At 37.2% G+C, this 15,478-nt stretch overlaps 1 protein-coding gene across 4 annotated transcripts in view; it reads left to right on the forward strand.

Moving 5' to 3' along the window:
• Positions 1 to 15,478, forward strand: part of BCL11A (BCL11 transcription factor A) — a 185,455-nt gene that overhangs the window by 155,310 nt on the left and 14,667 nt on the right. The window contains exons 3-4 of one of the 4 annotated variants that reach the window (XM_087717497.1): positions 10,225 to 11,421; positions 11,788 to 12,261. In XM_087717497.1, coding sequence (XP_087573623.1) covers positions 10,225 to 11,421; positions 11,788 to 12,230 — 1,640 coding nt within the window. In that variant the 3' untranslated portion in view covers positions 12,231 to 12,261. Of the gene's footprint in view, positions 1 to 10,224; positions 12,262 to 15,478 lie in introns of those variants that run through there. The other 3 variants (XM_014058540.2, XM_014058541.2, XM_014058539.2) reach the window with 3 other exon arrangements.

Genomic DNA, 15,478 nt, shown 5'->3' on the forward strand with positions numbered 1-15,478 from the left:
TTTGTTTTGTGCATTCATTAAAAAGATCTTGTTACAAGATTGTCTTCATAATTACATGCAGGTTCCAGTACAAACTCTCCTTCCAAAATCTAGTGATAGTAAACAGTGTGTCGGAAAAGTAGATTCATCCCATTGTCAGAATTTCTTTCTCCACACTCATTTATTAGTGATGTATCATTTAGTCATACATCCATCTTCCTAAGTTATTCCATTTATCATTAAGTGAGATGCGAACGTTTCTTAACTGTATCATCTATCTGTCCTAACAACATTATTATACTTTTTAAACTTGCAAGGAAGTTCAGGGCCCTGAGAAGATAATGTAGGAGTTTTAATTGCAGAATGCTTGTTTTGTTTTAACATGAAAAAAAATTGAAAAACTTAATGTCCAAGAACTGATTATGGTTTCATGTAGATAAAAACCTATTAGAATAAAGGCAAACCAATGAAGTTTGGGAGCGGGAGGGAGATACTCTAAAACTTGTATTTTGTGTTGAAAGTCAGAGAATTGGCAGGTCTGTATGCACAGCAGGGCAGGGAAGGAGGTGGCACAGCAGGGGCCCTTCTGTCTGGCCCACTCTCTGCTCCATGTTCTTGTTTTCCTTCCTGGCTCTTAGGAGCAAACACCGTGTGTTTCTCCCCCTCCTCCTTCTGGTACTTTGGCAGGGCACAGAAAAAAACCAGGTGGCTCTCGCCCATTGATCCAGTCTTGCTAGAACAGTGCAGCCATGTGACATGAATGCTAGAAGTAGCCTAGTTTGATAGTTGCTCCCACTTACTTGGCTTCAGTCAAACATTGTACTCCACAGTACTTGCATTCAGAAGTTGGATTTGCTAACTCATGGTACTTGCAGTGAAATTTTAGTAAGGGATGAAAATTAAAGTGAATCAAAGAAACTGGTAGTTCTAGGATTTGATATGCACTACTTAACTCTTTGCACCCTTTCAAAGTTGTTTTGCATGTCTATCTTGTATGCAGGGATGGAAGAGGGAGTATGTATGTTGAATGTGCTGAAAGTAAGTCTAAGTAATCACAAATGACAGCTGAAGCTCACTTTACTACTTTCCTTTGCTCACATTAAACGCCTTAATCCTTAATGTGTTGCTCTCATTTATGTTGAGATGAAGGCAATCTTTATATTGTTGAATAGTGATTCAGGTGGGAAGAGTGAATAATTGGCATGGGATGATTTTTTTTTAAAGTGAGAAGGTATTAAAACTGTCTTCTTATTGAGCTGCACTGTTCCCAAGCCCCAAAGAGAGCTTATAAATATTAGGTTAGAGTATTATCTGCTGAAAGGCAAATATAGGCATTTTACAGGCAGTTTTAGCATGTTCGCAAAAGAGGAAATTGATTTGTATTTCAAGTACACCATTTTGTATTGCGAGCAGTGATTCATGTGAGTCCTGCACTAAAGCTAACACATTAATTTGTCTATAGAATATAACCTGGGATTTTCTCTGATAAATTCTCCTACCCCAGTCAGGACTGATATATTTGTTCAGATATATAATATGATAGAATAAATGCAGATCCACTGCTCTGTTCTTTGTGAGAACCAGGCTTACTAAATACATATAGGAGATTTTTTTAGTAGAATTCAGAGGACTAGGGTGATTGCTTAATAATGGTTAAGATGTTGGGTTAGCACCAGGGAAACTTTGGTTTTGATCTATCCTTAGAATTTCACTGGACGAGCCAATAAAATAACTGGATTACTGCTGGCCAGTGGCACTGTCTCAGCCCAACTTACTTCCCAGGTTTGTGTGGAGAAAAATGGGAGGAGAGAGCTCTGTATATGGTGCCAAGAACTCCTGAAACCAACTTGAGATATAAATCTAACAAATAAAATAAATAAAAGACACTTAATTGTTTTTTTTTTCTTGACAGACTTTGGAAAGGCTGCTTTATAAGCCAGAAACCTCATGCTGGTGACAATTTTGAGGCACTTTAGAAAAAGTTCCATCCATAGTGCATAGTAAAGGTCTGTTGAATCTTGGCAACACAGTGCTTCAGTTTGGCTAAATTAGCATGCTTTGCTAAATAGGATAGTCTTCGATCATGCTTGGCCTGGGTTTGTTCCAGCTGTCTCTTAGCTGTAACCTATTGTTTTATTTTCAAATAGTGGAATAATCTGCACCACTGCACATGTAGCGTTAAGGAACTTAGGTTGCTTTTTTCCTAGGGCTCTGTGTATGTGAGTGCTTAATTAAAAAATAATAATCAAATGAAATAAAAATGTGCTGAGATAATTCAACAGTGCATGAAGAAAAACTGAATCCTTCAGTCTGTTTAAATTATATAAAACAAGCGAATGTCCATATGTTTGTTCTTTTTGCTCAAATCCTCATTGACACTCACCCCCCCCCCACATAAACCCAAATGTTTCTAACCATTCCAGGGGGGTATAAAAAGCTTCAAATGGTTTAAAAGTGAGAACATATAGTCTTCTGAAATTGTAATATAATTCCTCTCCTAGATCCAAAAAATTTCACAGTCATTGGCTTCCGAAGCCTTATGGACTAGTACTGAATTCTTGGCCCATTCCCAAATTCTGCACTTGAGCAAAATGACATCAATACCACACAGTGCTGACACTGTTATTTGAAGGAGCTAGTATTTGAAGGTTATCTTGAAACTGTTGCCTATAACAACATCATAATTTGAGTGCATGAAAAATACCAAATGGAGCAATATAAATTTGATGTCAAATGATGATATTCTGTGTCTAGACTAGGGTCCATGCTTACAAGAGAAAGTTGGAAGGCACTATGCAAAGTACTGAAGCCTTTAAGTATTAAAAACTCTGAAATTTATCTTGGTAATTCTGGGACTTAATTCTTCAAAATCATCTCTCCAATCCTTAAGAGATAAAACTTACTTATGTTAAAGATAAGCCAGGCTGTGAATTCAATACTTCCAGGGCTTTTCTGCACCTACATGGAACTGGAAAAAAATACAGAGGCCTGTTGATGATCAGTATGATAATGATGCAAAAAGTCTTTTAGTTAAAAAATAAACGGTTGCATTGAGGTTATATTTAATTCAAGAGCAGAAGGATGGAGAATCCAAGTGGTTGTTGCTTTTCAACCAGGCACCCCCCCCAGATATTCTGTCAGTAAGCCTCTGTAGGTCTTCTTGATGGTTGACTACAGGTAATGGTAATAAGGAAAAAGAAGGAACATGGAAATGCATATGCATACTATCCTTCCTTAGTTCATCATGGGTATATGTGTGCATGTATTGCACATATATACAGCCTCTGTTGAACGACAATACACTGTCTGTCACTTGGTCTGAGTATACATCTATGCCACAAAAATCTGAAAAAGAGACACTGCTCTGTGGAGGAAATGGAAACATGAGTGCTTATATTGTTTAGCATGTTGGGAATCAAATTCATATAGGTTTTCACCAAGGAATCCAAGGAATTTGCCTATGCAAATATGAATATGATTTATACCACATATATTTTCCTTCCAAAGGAGAACACAATTATAAGCTGAATATACTTGAAGTATATTTAAGAGTTTCATTTTAATTATATCTCCTCTGTTTAATTTGTCTACGATATCTGAGGTAGCAAGCCAGTTTGAAGCAGCTGTTCTAAGGTATTGCTAAGGAAGTCCAAATGGTACTTTCCTATGTATACATTTTCTCATAAGAACCGCAGTAAATTTATTGTCTTTAAATTATACCTCAAATTTGTGTACTAAAGTATAGAAGAGTCCTTTACTCCAGAAAATTATTAGGAGCTTCTTTTTTTATTGAAATGGATGTGTTTCTCCAGTGTGCTGACGAGAGAATCCAGAAATGGGTTGTCCTCGTCTCCTAGCTGATTGGAATAAGTCTGTCAGAGCTATGAAGACACGCCTCCGTTACCAGTAGTCCCCAGCTTTTGACTCAGTCTTTCACCTACGACAGATGCTAGAATACAAATAACATGAAGCCATGAGAATCTTAAATAGGATTCTATGTAAGTTATGTCATAATTTAAAATTTTCCAGTGGACCTTGACCAAGCTTGGACTTTAGTGACTCAGGGACCAGAGGGGGCTGGCTGTCAGCCAAATGGGCCAAAATTTGGTACATTTTCTGAAACAGCCACCTTTGCTAGGTAACACCTCCTTCAACAAGTCCTCAAGCCAGTGACCTATTATTCACAACCAGAAGTAGCTTCAGATGTTAAATTTTTGGGAGTCCTATTGAATATGTCACCTGACTTAATTCTTAGCGAGATTGCAAACTTGATGGGATTCATGATTGTGTTCATTTATCTAAGCTGCTACTTGGGTTTTCAGTAGTGCAAATAATGTTAGACCACTTTCCTCGTACTTTATAAATACGGTACATACCAAGAATTTTGTGGAATGCTTTTTGATAACATGCAATTTGTTATGTTTGTGTAACTGATGTTTGTAAGAATCTCATTAGGAGCTAGTCAGAAGTGTTATAGTCTTTTCTATAACTTTTCATGAACCTAGAGCAGAGATACTTACTTGTGACCTTAGGGCTGCATGTATGCCATCCCCCAAAAGTCTTGCATTCCATTCACTGGGCCCCTCTAGGTACAAGTGTTAATGTAAAAGAAAGAAATATTATTTTCTTGGGCAGTAATTATATTATATATTTAAATTGATTTAATGGAACTTGGAATGTATTAAATTTAATCTTTTTATTGGCGCGGCCCATATCTTCATTCTGACTTTCTTATTTTCTGATATTTTACCCTTTGGCATAGTTCGTTGTGTTCCTTATGTAATGCAATATTTCTTCAACTCAGGAACTTTAAGATGTGTGGATTTCAATTCCCAGAATTCCCCAAAGCTGAGAAATTCTAGTATTTATTTATTGTGTCTGTCTCTCACTGGAGTGGAGGAAAGTGCCAAAATATTGTGGAGTTACTATTTGATGAACAGGAATAAACTTTCAAATATTTTGTCTCTTTGTACTTTCCACATGCATGGAAAGTTAAAAGAGATGCAAACAAAACGTTGCAACTGCACTTTGTCTTCAACCTAGTGCAAACTTACTAACTTTGCTGCATTTGCCTTAGCTGGATTTTTCTTTTAATCTTTAATGCATTAGAAATCCTTCACTGACTGGTAGAGATATCTCCAGGAGGTAAAATGGTCAGTCAATAGCTTTCATAATTAATCAACTACTAATAGACAAATTAGAAATTGTGTTTCTTCAAAGCAGGTGGTAAATCACCCATGGATTTAAACTGCCTTGCTGTCCCAACTTACATATTTTTTTCTCTTCCTCTACTCCAATCCCCCCCGCCAAAAAAAAACCTCCCTTGCCAAGCAGAAATGGCCAAAAAAATGAGAATTTGTTTTTTATCTGAGCAAATAAAGAAATATATTTTATGTTTAGACAAGTAAATAAGTGACACTTTTTAAAAATGCAATATAAAATTGACTTTAGCTTTTAGAACAGCTGAATATGTTGTTGAGAAAGCCATTTGCTGAATTATGGAACATAACATTTTTATTGATGACTGTAGGTTAGAAATTTTGGCATTGTGAACAGTGTAATACAATCTACTGCCCTAACAAGAAGCTGAATGAAATACAGATTATACGGTAAAATTGTAATGCATCATTTGCTATTAGTGGACTGGTAATAATTACCAGTTTCAAAGCTGCTTTTTCCCCCCATGTAATCTTTACTCTCTGCTGTAACAGCCTTTCTCATTGACATTATGATTATACCAGCTGCCCTTCTGATCCAGAATATCTAGTTGATGGGAATGCTAAAATGCAATTACAAAAACTGTGTTGTATTCTCATTATAAGACACAGTGCTATTCCACTGACCTAATACATAAACCAGCTAAGCAGGAGAGTATTGTATTGTTAGTAGACTGGAGGCTGATGGCATCGCTTGCTGTAAGAGGTTTTTTTAGTTTTCAGGAAAAAAAAAATTAGTTGCATTGCCCATTGCCTTTACATTGTGTTCCCTAACTTTAAGATTGGTTTTTCGTCTAGAGCCTTGCCCAAATCTTACCAACAAGCTTATGAGAATCACACTCATGTTTCTCTCTTTTCAGAAGATGTATCCTTTTATTTGCCAGGGTCTCCAATGCCCCTGTGCCACACATGGTTCATTAAAATGCTGGCACTGGCAAAATAATGAAATGTTAAATATTGTTCAAAACCTTTTTTAAGCAACCAAAATGCTAAACACCTGCCAGCAGTGCCTGATTCTTTCTCATTTTTTAAATCACCTAATTGTCAGAAACTGAAACTTAAAGAAGGTTTGGGGGAGCGGGGGGGGGGATATAAAGTAAATTAGAAGTCATTACAGAAATACATATTGCAGTAGAATACCATTGTAAATCTAGTTTGTTCTTCAAAGACTAATACAATATGCACTTGTAGGGGCATTCAACAAAATACATATTCTTGTTTCCTCACATGAACATACACTATTACCAGTGGTGGGTTCCAGATCCCGTTCCAATCGGTACGGTTGGAACGGGCCCGGCGTCACCCCCATGGACACGCACAGTGTGCACGCACACGTGCATGGTGCTTGCATATATTGTAGCTGCCAGTGACACTTCCGCAAGCCTCTGTGACACTCAAGCTACTTGTCGGAGTGTCGCGCAGGAGCTGTACATGCTGTGTGCGGAAGCGCCAAAGGCTTTAAAGGAGAGGTAAGGAGCTTGTGCGGGTGGGTGGGCCCTCTGGAGCACCGTACCGGAACGGTACCCAGTGCTCCAGGCAGGCTCCAGTACGGCCATGCCGGGACGTACCGCCTGCAACCCACCACTGACTATTACCTGGTAACTTTTGGCAATTTATGCATTATTAAAACAATCCAGTCATCAACTTCACAATCGGGTCATATAATGCAACTTTATACAGATTTTAACTGTTGGCATGTCTTGCTCAACACTCTCTGTTCCTGACTAGCATATTTTCAACGATTTCAGCCAAGGTGTTTCCTGTAATGCAAATTCTTTACACTATAGAGAATTGCTGGAAAATAGATTTTGGACTATGCCCTAATAATCAGATGCGTTTTTATAACTACAGAATTGGGAGACCCTTTTTTATGTTGAGGTGGTTATTACTATAGGGAAGCAATTATGGCTGATTCAGGAATTCTGGGACTTGAAGTCTACAAGTCAAAAAAGGGCCGTAATTTCCCACTTCTGTCTTAGATGAAATGAAAGGACTGTTGTGGGCAGCCAGTTGAGAGAACAGGAAGTGGGAAGTAGGCTCTGCCCATCTGCACCTTCAAATATCTGCTTCATTTTACACAGTGATGGAGTTGGCCTTGTTTAGGCTTCACTTTTCTGCTCCATCAGTTCTATGTTTATGAGACAATTATGTTCACACAGCAATCCTTTTTTTCAGAGAACGTGTAAAGTAAGACATGTTCTTAGCCATTTGAGTTTGTATATCAAGGTTTTATAATATTTGTGTGTGGACTGTGTCCTCAGCACTACTGGACAAGATTAATGAAACCAGTAGAAGCAGATTTCATTTTTTTACTTCAAAATAAGTTTGCTGGAAATATGGGACTGTATATTCTGACACCTCTCCATCTTTGTAAAGATTTTGGACTCCTGTTAATCTCTTTCTTACCAGAAGAATTATTAGTTTATGAAGTTCCATAGGTTCCATATCCTGCACTGGTGTATTTAAGGATGCCTGTTCACTACAGTATAAGGAATACTAGGAAAACAGTGGTAAAATAATTTAAGGCAGAAAAGTTAGAGTATATCAAAAAGATTCCTAGAAAACTACCCAAAAATTCAAGAAAACTAAACTGCCAAGCTAGATGCAAGGTTTAAATCAACTCATCAAGGATGAAGTTGTTCTTATTTCTGCCAGGTTTGATTTTCAAACTGTTAAATGGGCAGAAGCTGGGACAAATAATGGGAGCTCACTCTGTTGCACAAAGCTTGGGTCTTGAATTCTGGCAGTCAGCTCTCCAGCTGACAAACTCAGCTTCTTTAACCGCTTAGCCATTGTGCCCCAAGACAGACAGAGAGACATAGATATAGATTACAAGTCAGCAGTCTTTTATCGTTTTATTTTAGCCGCTTGCATATAAACACAGGAGCACCACATACACATCTTGTTGATGCTGGATATGCATGTGTGTGTGTGTGTGTGCGCGCGCACACACACACACACACACACACACACACACATATCTGTAAGATAATTGATAGTTTAAGCTGCTCTAGATTGAGAACCAGTAGGCTTGTAGGAGATATTAGACCAGGCATAGAAGTGTACAAATTTTTCTCAGTCACAAGGATTAGTGGAAGATATTACATCAGCTACCTTCATTCAACCTAATCTATCTAACAGGATTATTCTGAATATAAAAGAGGGGATCTGTTCAGCACTTGGCATCCTTTATAAAACAATAGATTAAAAATGAAATTAAAAAGAATAAATGTTTATTGAAACAACTCATATGTTTAAAAAACTTATGAAACTATTTTAAAATATTAAATTCACATTTACAGTCTCAAATATTTGCTTTTGTTCACCTCACTAAATTTAGATAGACAACTGATTTTTCAATCAAATGTGGGAATTGAACTACCTGAAATATATTTTTACTTAAATTTGTCATTTCAAAATTCATAGCGTATATGTAATTTTCCCTTTTATCAGAGGTTATGTTTATGTTATAGGTCAATTCAACACCCTCCTCCCCAACAAAAAACCCTTCTATTGTATCATACATTTTGAACACTTTGATTTTGACTGTTTAATCACTCTTAAGGGGATATTTTAATGGAACTGATTTTTATTTTTTAATGTTCATATGTTGCAAAAAAATACTGATAAGTAATTAATTTCTAGTCCTATGTCATTAACAATCTGTACTCTCAGAATTTAGTTCTATATTATTTCAAAAATATTTGTTTTAAAGTCAATATGCTTATAAAGCAACTATAGGCAATAATTATTTGTAGACATAATTACTCAAGAGTAGCATCCACTGAATACAGTTGGATATAGTTTCAGGTAAGCGTAAGTGCAGTTGGCTGCATCTGTAAACTTAAACAACATTTCACTGAAATAATAGTAAATTATTCTAAAGTAAGCTTTGTAGTTAAGGCTGTGCAATATTTTAGATTTGACTGGAGAAAATTGCTTCAGAATAAGCAAGAGCAGCACATTTAGTCACAATTAATGCAGCCATGTTTGCTTGCAGGATTGCACAATTATGGTAGAAATGTCCCTTGGTAGTCATGTGATCCTGGAAGAAATCACAACTGTTTTAATAAGATGATCCAAAATATTTCTTCCTAACCAAATTTGTAGCAATGCACAACCAAATTTATAGTGTAAAGTTTATACTGAATTAGTCTCATTAAATTTTTTGAAGTTAACTGAAAATGTAGCTGAATTAATGCTATTTTTGTGCTTAGACTACAATCCCTAGTAGTGTTATCCAATGCTACACGAACATGTGAGTTCCAGTATAATAGACTTATTCTCAGGTATATAAGATTGTATGCACAATAAGTCCGTTTATGCTGGTCTAGGACAAAGAGCTTAATCATTGATGTTGATGGTTGTATAGAGTACTCAATAATTGATGTCTATGGAGATTCTCAGTCATCCGGGTCATGATTGTCCCAAAGGTGCTTTTTCAAGAGGCAATTGAACTTTCTGGTTTTTCTTTGAAGATATTTCACTTCTCATTCAAGAAGCTTCTGGGAGCTGAAGAAGCTTCTTGGATGAGAAGTGAAACGACTTCAAAGAAAAACCAGAAAATCCAGTTGCCTCTTGAAAAAGACACCTTTGGTTCAGTAATTGATATTTTTTAACAGTGTAGACAAAGAAGTGTATTAAGGAGATGAGTATCTAATTATTTTGATCGTTAGATGCATGAAACCAGAATTATTCATTATGCAGGATATACAGAAAACAAGCAGTGACTTTTTCTCTCATAAATGTCAGAAGAATGATTGATGGGATTTGTTGCCTCAGTAAATGGCCATTGTCTTCAGGGGCTTTAGAACAAAATTAGACAAATCCATATGAGAGGATTTGTCTAATTGAGAGGAACCAGTTATGGCAGTAAATAGCTTTGAAGGTAAAGTAATGGCCACTACAAATTCCAGAATTAAGCACTAGATGAATTTAGCATTTCATTCAACAAAAGATAACTTCTGTTTTGATATTAGAAATAATTTGATAATTAAAAGATTGATGTTACCATTGTGTTGTTTTACAGGTAAAGATGAACCCAGCAGTTACACGTGTACAACATGTAAACAGCCATTCAACAGCGCCTGGTTTCTCTTGCAACATGCACAGAACACTCATGGATTAAGAATCTACTTAGAAAGTGAACATGGAAGTCCTCTGACACCGCGGGTTGGTATCCCATCAGGACTAGGTGCAGAATGCCCTTCTCAGCCACCACTCCATGGGATTCACATTGCAGACAATAATCCTTTTAATCTTCTTAGAATACCTGGGTCAGTCGCGAGAGAAGCATCAGGTCTTGGAGAAGGGCGTTTCCCTCCCACACCTCCTTTGTTTAGTCCCCCTCCAAGACATCATTTGGATCCACATCGCATAGAACGCCTAGGTGCTGAAGAAATGGCTCTTGCAACCCATCACCCCAGTGCCTTCGACAGGGTGCTGCGACTCAACCCCATGGCCATGGAGCCTCCAGCAATGGATTTCTCCAGGCGGCTTAGGGAGTTAGCTGGAAACACCTCTAGTCCACCATTGTCACCGAACCGGCCCAGCCCTATGCAAAGGTTACTACAACCATTCCAACCAGGCAGCAAGCCACCATTTCTGGCAACACCTCCTCTTCCTCCTCTTCAGTCTGCTCCTCCTCCTTCTCAGCCTCCTATCAAATCCAAGTCCTGTGAATTTTGTGGGAAAACCTTTAAATTTCAGAGCAACTTAGTTGTCCATCGTAGAAGCCACACTGGAGAAAAACCCTACAAGTGCAACCTTTGTGACCATGCATGCACTCAAGCAAGCAAGCTAAAACGCCACATGAAAACACACATGCACAAATCCTCCCCAATGACTGTGAAGTCAGATGATGGCCTCTCAACAGCCAGTTCCCCAGAGCCCGGAACCAGTGACCTTGTTGGCAGTGCTAGCAGTGCCCTCAAATCTGTCGTGGCTAAGTTTAAAAATGAGAATGATTCCAATATTATTCCAGAAAATGGGGATGAAGAAGAGGAAGAAGAGGAGGAGGAGGAGGAAGAGGAGGAAGAAGAAGAGGAGGAAGATTTGACTGAAAATGAAAGGCCAGACTATGGGTTTGGCATCAATCTAGAAGCAGCTCGGCACCATGAAAACAATTCCCGGTCTATTGAGGAGAATCGTTCTATCCCGGATGTCATGCAAGGGATGGTCCTGAGTTCCATGCAGCACTTCAGTGAGGCTTTCCATCAGGTTCTTGGTGAGAAACATAAACGAGGGCTCTTATCTGAATCTGAGGTGCATAGAGATACATGTGATGAAGACTCAGTAGCTGGTGAATCTGATCGCATCGATGATGGTGCTATTAATGGTCGGGGGTGTTCCCCTGGTGAATCTGCCTCCGGAGGTTTGTCCAAAAAGCTGCTCTTGGGTAGCCCAAGCTCCCTAAGTCCTTTTTCTAAACGCATCAAACTTGAGAAGGAGTTTGACCTTCCCACGACAGCTATGCCTAACACTGAAAATGTTTACTCCCAGTGGCTAGCTGGGTATGCTGCTTCTCGGCAGCTAAAAGATCCATTCCTCAACTTTGGAGACTCCCGACAATCGCCTTTTGCTTCCTCCTCAGAACACTCCTCTGAAAATGGAAGTTTACGCTTCTCGACGCCTCCCGGGGAGATGGATGGAGGGATATCAGGCCGCAGCGGTACAGGAAGTGGAGGGAGCACCCCGCATATTAGTGGTCCAGGCCCTGGAAGGCCTAGTTCAAAAGAGGGCAGACGCAGCGACACTTGTGAGTACTGTGGGAAAGTCTTCAAGAACTGTAGTAACCTCACTGTCCACAGGAGAAGCCACACTGGGGAAAGGCCTTATAAATGTGAGCTGTGTAACTACGCCTGCGCCCAGAGTAGCAAACTCACCAGGCACATGAAAACGCATGGTCAGGTGGGGAAGGACGTTTACAAATGTGAAATTTGTAAGATGCCTTTTAGCGTGTACAGTACCCTGGAAAAACACATGAAAAAATGGCACAGTGATCGAGTCTTGAATAATGACATAAAAACTGAATAGAGGTATATTAACTTGACCCCTTCTCCTTCCTTCCCCCAATTTATTCCTGGCCCCCTGTGTAGAGATTTTCTAGTCCCTTGTGAGTAAAATATTGGAAGCTAAGAATGATATTCAGAAAGTGCTTGTCACCAGCACACCTGTTTTCATCTTCCTTTTTGTTTTGTTTCTTTTTCCTTTCTTTTCTGTTTTCATCATTTGAATGCATGATCTGTATTGGGGCAATACTACGCAAACTTTGAGCCTTTCTCTTGTGCAATAATTTACATGTTGTGTATGTTTATTAATTTTTTAAAAATTAGACAGCATGTATGGTATGTTATGGCTGTTTTTAAACAAAAATGTCCCCAAATTCTTTGCTGAGCAAACAGACAAAAAAGATCTCTCACACACATGCACAGCACCATGGCTATTTCCAGTGATGTTCCAGGAAAACAGAGAGAGAGAGAGAGAGAAAGAGAAAAGCAAAACAAGTATTTTTAAACAACCAACCATGCTGCATACATTCTGCAATATATCATATCCATGTTTGTGTTTTAACAGATAAATGAAAATGTGGTTTGAATTAACCCTTTATGGATAGACAGATAACACTGAATAGGGGAAAACATTCCTTGTTACTTTGATTTCTGTCTTTAAAACATTGACAATATCAGTTAATTTTTGGTGGGGAGATAAGTCTTTAATTGAAAAATGAGGAAACGAGATCAAAAAGATAAATTTGTACTATCATTTGGTTTAAAATGGAAATCTGAGTGCCTTGAATATATTTAAGCCATGTTGGTGGCAACTACTTGTTCTAAACTTGTAGGACAACTTTCGCACTGGGCAATGTAAATGAGTCCTTTAGGACCTAGCCGATAACTCTGTATTATATTTTTCACAACAGTGGCTACCTAAAAACAAAAACAAAGAAACCCAACCAATCCTAGTTAATCATCATTTGATCCCCTCCTCAGTCCACCTTTTTTTTAAAAAAAGAGTGATCGTACAACTGAAGTTTATTTTGCTCTAGGAGAGTTTAAAGCAATCACCATTATCATAGGGAATGCTTCTCTCTCAGGTTAAAATATTACTAACCTGTATCAGTCCCTCCCCTTCCCCTTCTCTTCCCCCTCATTTCCATTTTAAAATTATTTTATTGATAAAAAGAATGTGACTTGTGTAGAAGGCCTTGGAAGATGATTAAATACGTGAGGAGAAAATTCACGTTATAAAGATTTAAAAAAAATATCTTAGTGATCCTGGCACAAAATAAAACTTAACAGTAAAAACAGAAACTATTAAGCGCAGGTCTAGTTGGTTGTCAACTTGACAATCAAATTAATAATGCACAAACGTGTGTATCATATATCAATCTATGATTTCCCTCTATATAAGGAAAGGTATATAAACAAACAGTCTGGCAATAATGTTTTACTGAAGTGTAAAAATATATATATAGTGATTTATTAGCACTGTTTGCCATTTAAAATTAAGAACAGGTTATAAGCTAATATTGATATGATGATTAACTATGAGCTATTAAGATTTGCCTTGATGTGTGACATTCTGAGAGAGAGAGAAAGAGTAGTAGTGCTCCCTAAAAGTTGTTCTTCATTTTGTTTCTTTTTTAATCATATGCTATGTGCTAGTTGTATTGACAAGAAAAAAGGATTCATTGCTTTTATGATTAAGCTAGCATCTGCCCCGCTGGAAGTTCACATAGCACTTGACTCTGCCTGTCGTGTCTGTATTGTTTCTTTTAATCAGAGGTACACAGGTTGAGTATAAAAAACTTTTTTAAGACTGCTCAGATAGGACAATTTAAATGCACTGTACAATTTTCCCAGTTTACAGGTCTATACTTTAAAGGGAAAAATTGCAAGATTAATGTTTTTTTAAATGAGCATGATCTCATGATAAACATATAAATAATTCTGCCAGCTTGCCATTTTACTTGACTAATGAGTGGGACATAACATTATGGCGCTGTAAATGGGAACAAGTCCTGCAGTTATGTTAAAAAAAAAAAACAGAGATTGGTCTTGCTCCTACAGTGCAAAGAAGTGGTTATTTTGTACAAAACTTTTAAAAATATAAATGTTATGATTTTTTAAAAAAAATTAATTATGTTTAGGGGAAAATGTATTTTAGAATTCATTGTCTTGGTGGTGTACAAGACCTGTTCTTCATTGAAAACCAATAGTTAAAAAGCCTTGGATATACACACAACATTTCAGGTTGTAAAATAAATACATTGGAAAAAGGTTTAACAATATATAATACTTAAATATAGGAAAATGCACACTCCTGTTGATTCCTATGCTAAGAAGAGGAAAAGCAAACAAATGAAAAAGAAGAAAAACACATTTATGGTCTCTTTTTTCTGTAATTTTTAGAATGGTATTTGAATTTAATGTTCACCTAGAGTAGGCACTATAGTATTTATAATGAAGCTTGTATTTTTAACTGTTGCTTGTTTCTCTTTTTTTAAAAAGGGGTATCAGTTACCTTTTTTGGTAGTGGAAAAACACATACACACACAAACAAAAAACAAATAGGCTGCCACAGTATATTTTTTTAATTTGGCAGGATAATATAGTGCAAAATATTTGTATGTTTCAAAAAATAATGACAAGGAAAGTGTGACATTGTACAGATAAGAGGCCATATAATGGCTGTTTTGGGGGAGGGGGAACACAAACCTGTTTGAATGTCGCACTAAATGAGCATCTCTGATGGTTGTACATATCAAAGTTCTTTTGGGGTTTCTTTGTTTTTTGCTGCCACATTGTATGCAGTAATGCAAGGTGATGATGTTGGTTTGTTCTGTAGTGTGCTCTGGTCCCTTTTCTTCTCTTACCCTTTTACATTCCAGCATCTTAAACTTCATATGCAGTAAAAGAAAAAAATTAAAAAAAATAGAATAAAAGGAAAAAATAAAGTTTTGCAGGCTTTTTTCCCCATTGCCAAAAAGAAAAATAAATTAAAATGGTGCTTTATATATTTAGATTGGAAAGAATTTCATATGCAAAGCATATTAAAGAAAGAGAGAGAGAGTGCCCCGCTGGAGTTGATACCTTTTTTGTATATGGCAATGCAAAATATTTTGTTATTATCAGCCTTTTCTATTCCTGTAATGAAAGCTGTTTGTCGTAACCTGAAATTTTATCTTTTACTATGGAAGTCACTATTTATTATTGCTTACACGCTCTGTTGAGAACAGTGGCGTCAAATTTGATCTTTGTTTTTTGGGTTTTTTTTATTAT

This window comes from Thamnophis sirtalis, unplaced genomic scaffold (assembly GCF_051295495.1).
Source record: "Thamnophis sirtalis isolate CommonGarterSnake01/CBP01778 unplaced genomic scaffold, rThaSir2_p1.2 scaffold_6, whole genome shotgun sequence".
NCBI lineage: Eukaryota > Metazoa > Chordata > Lepidosauria > Squamata > Natricidae > Thamnophis > Thamnophis sirtalis.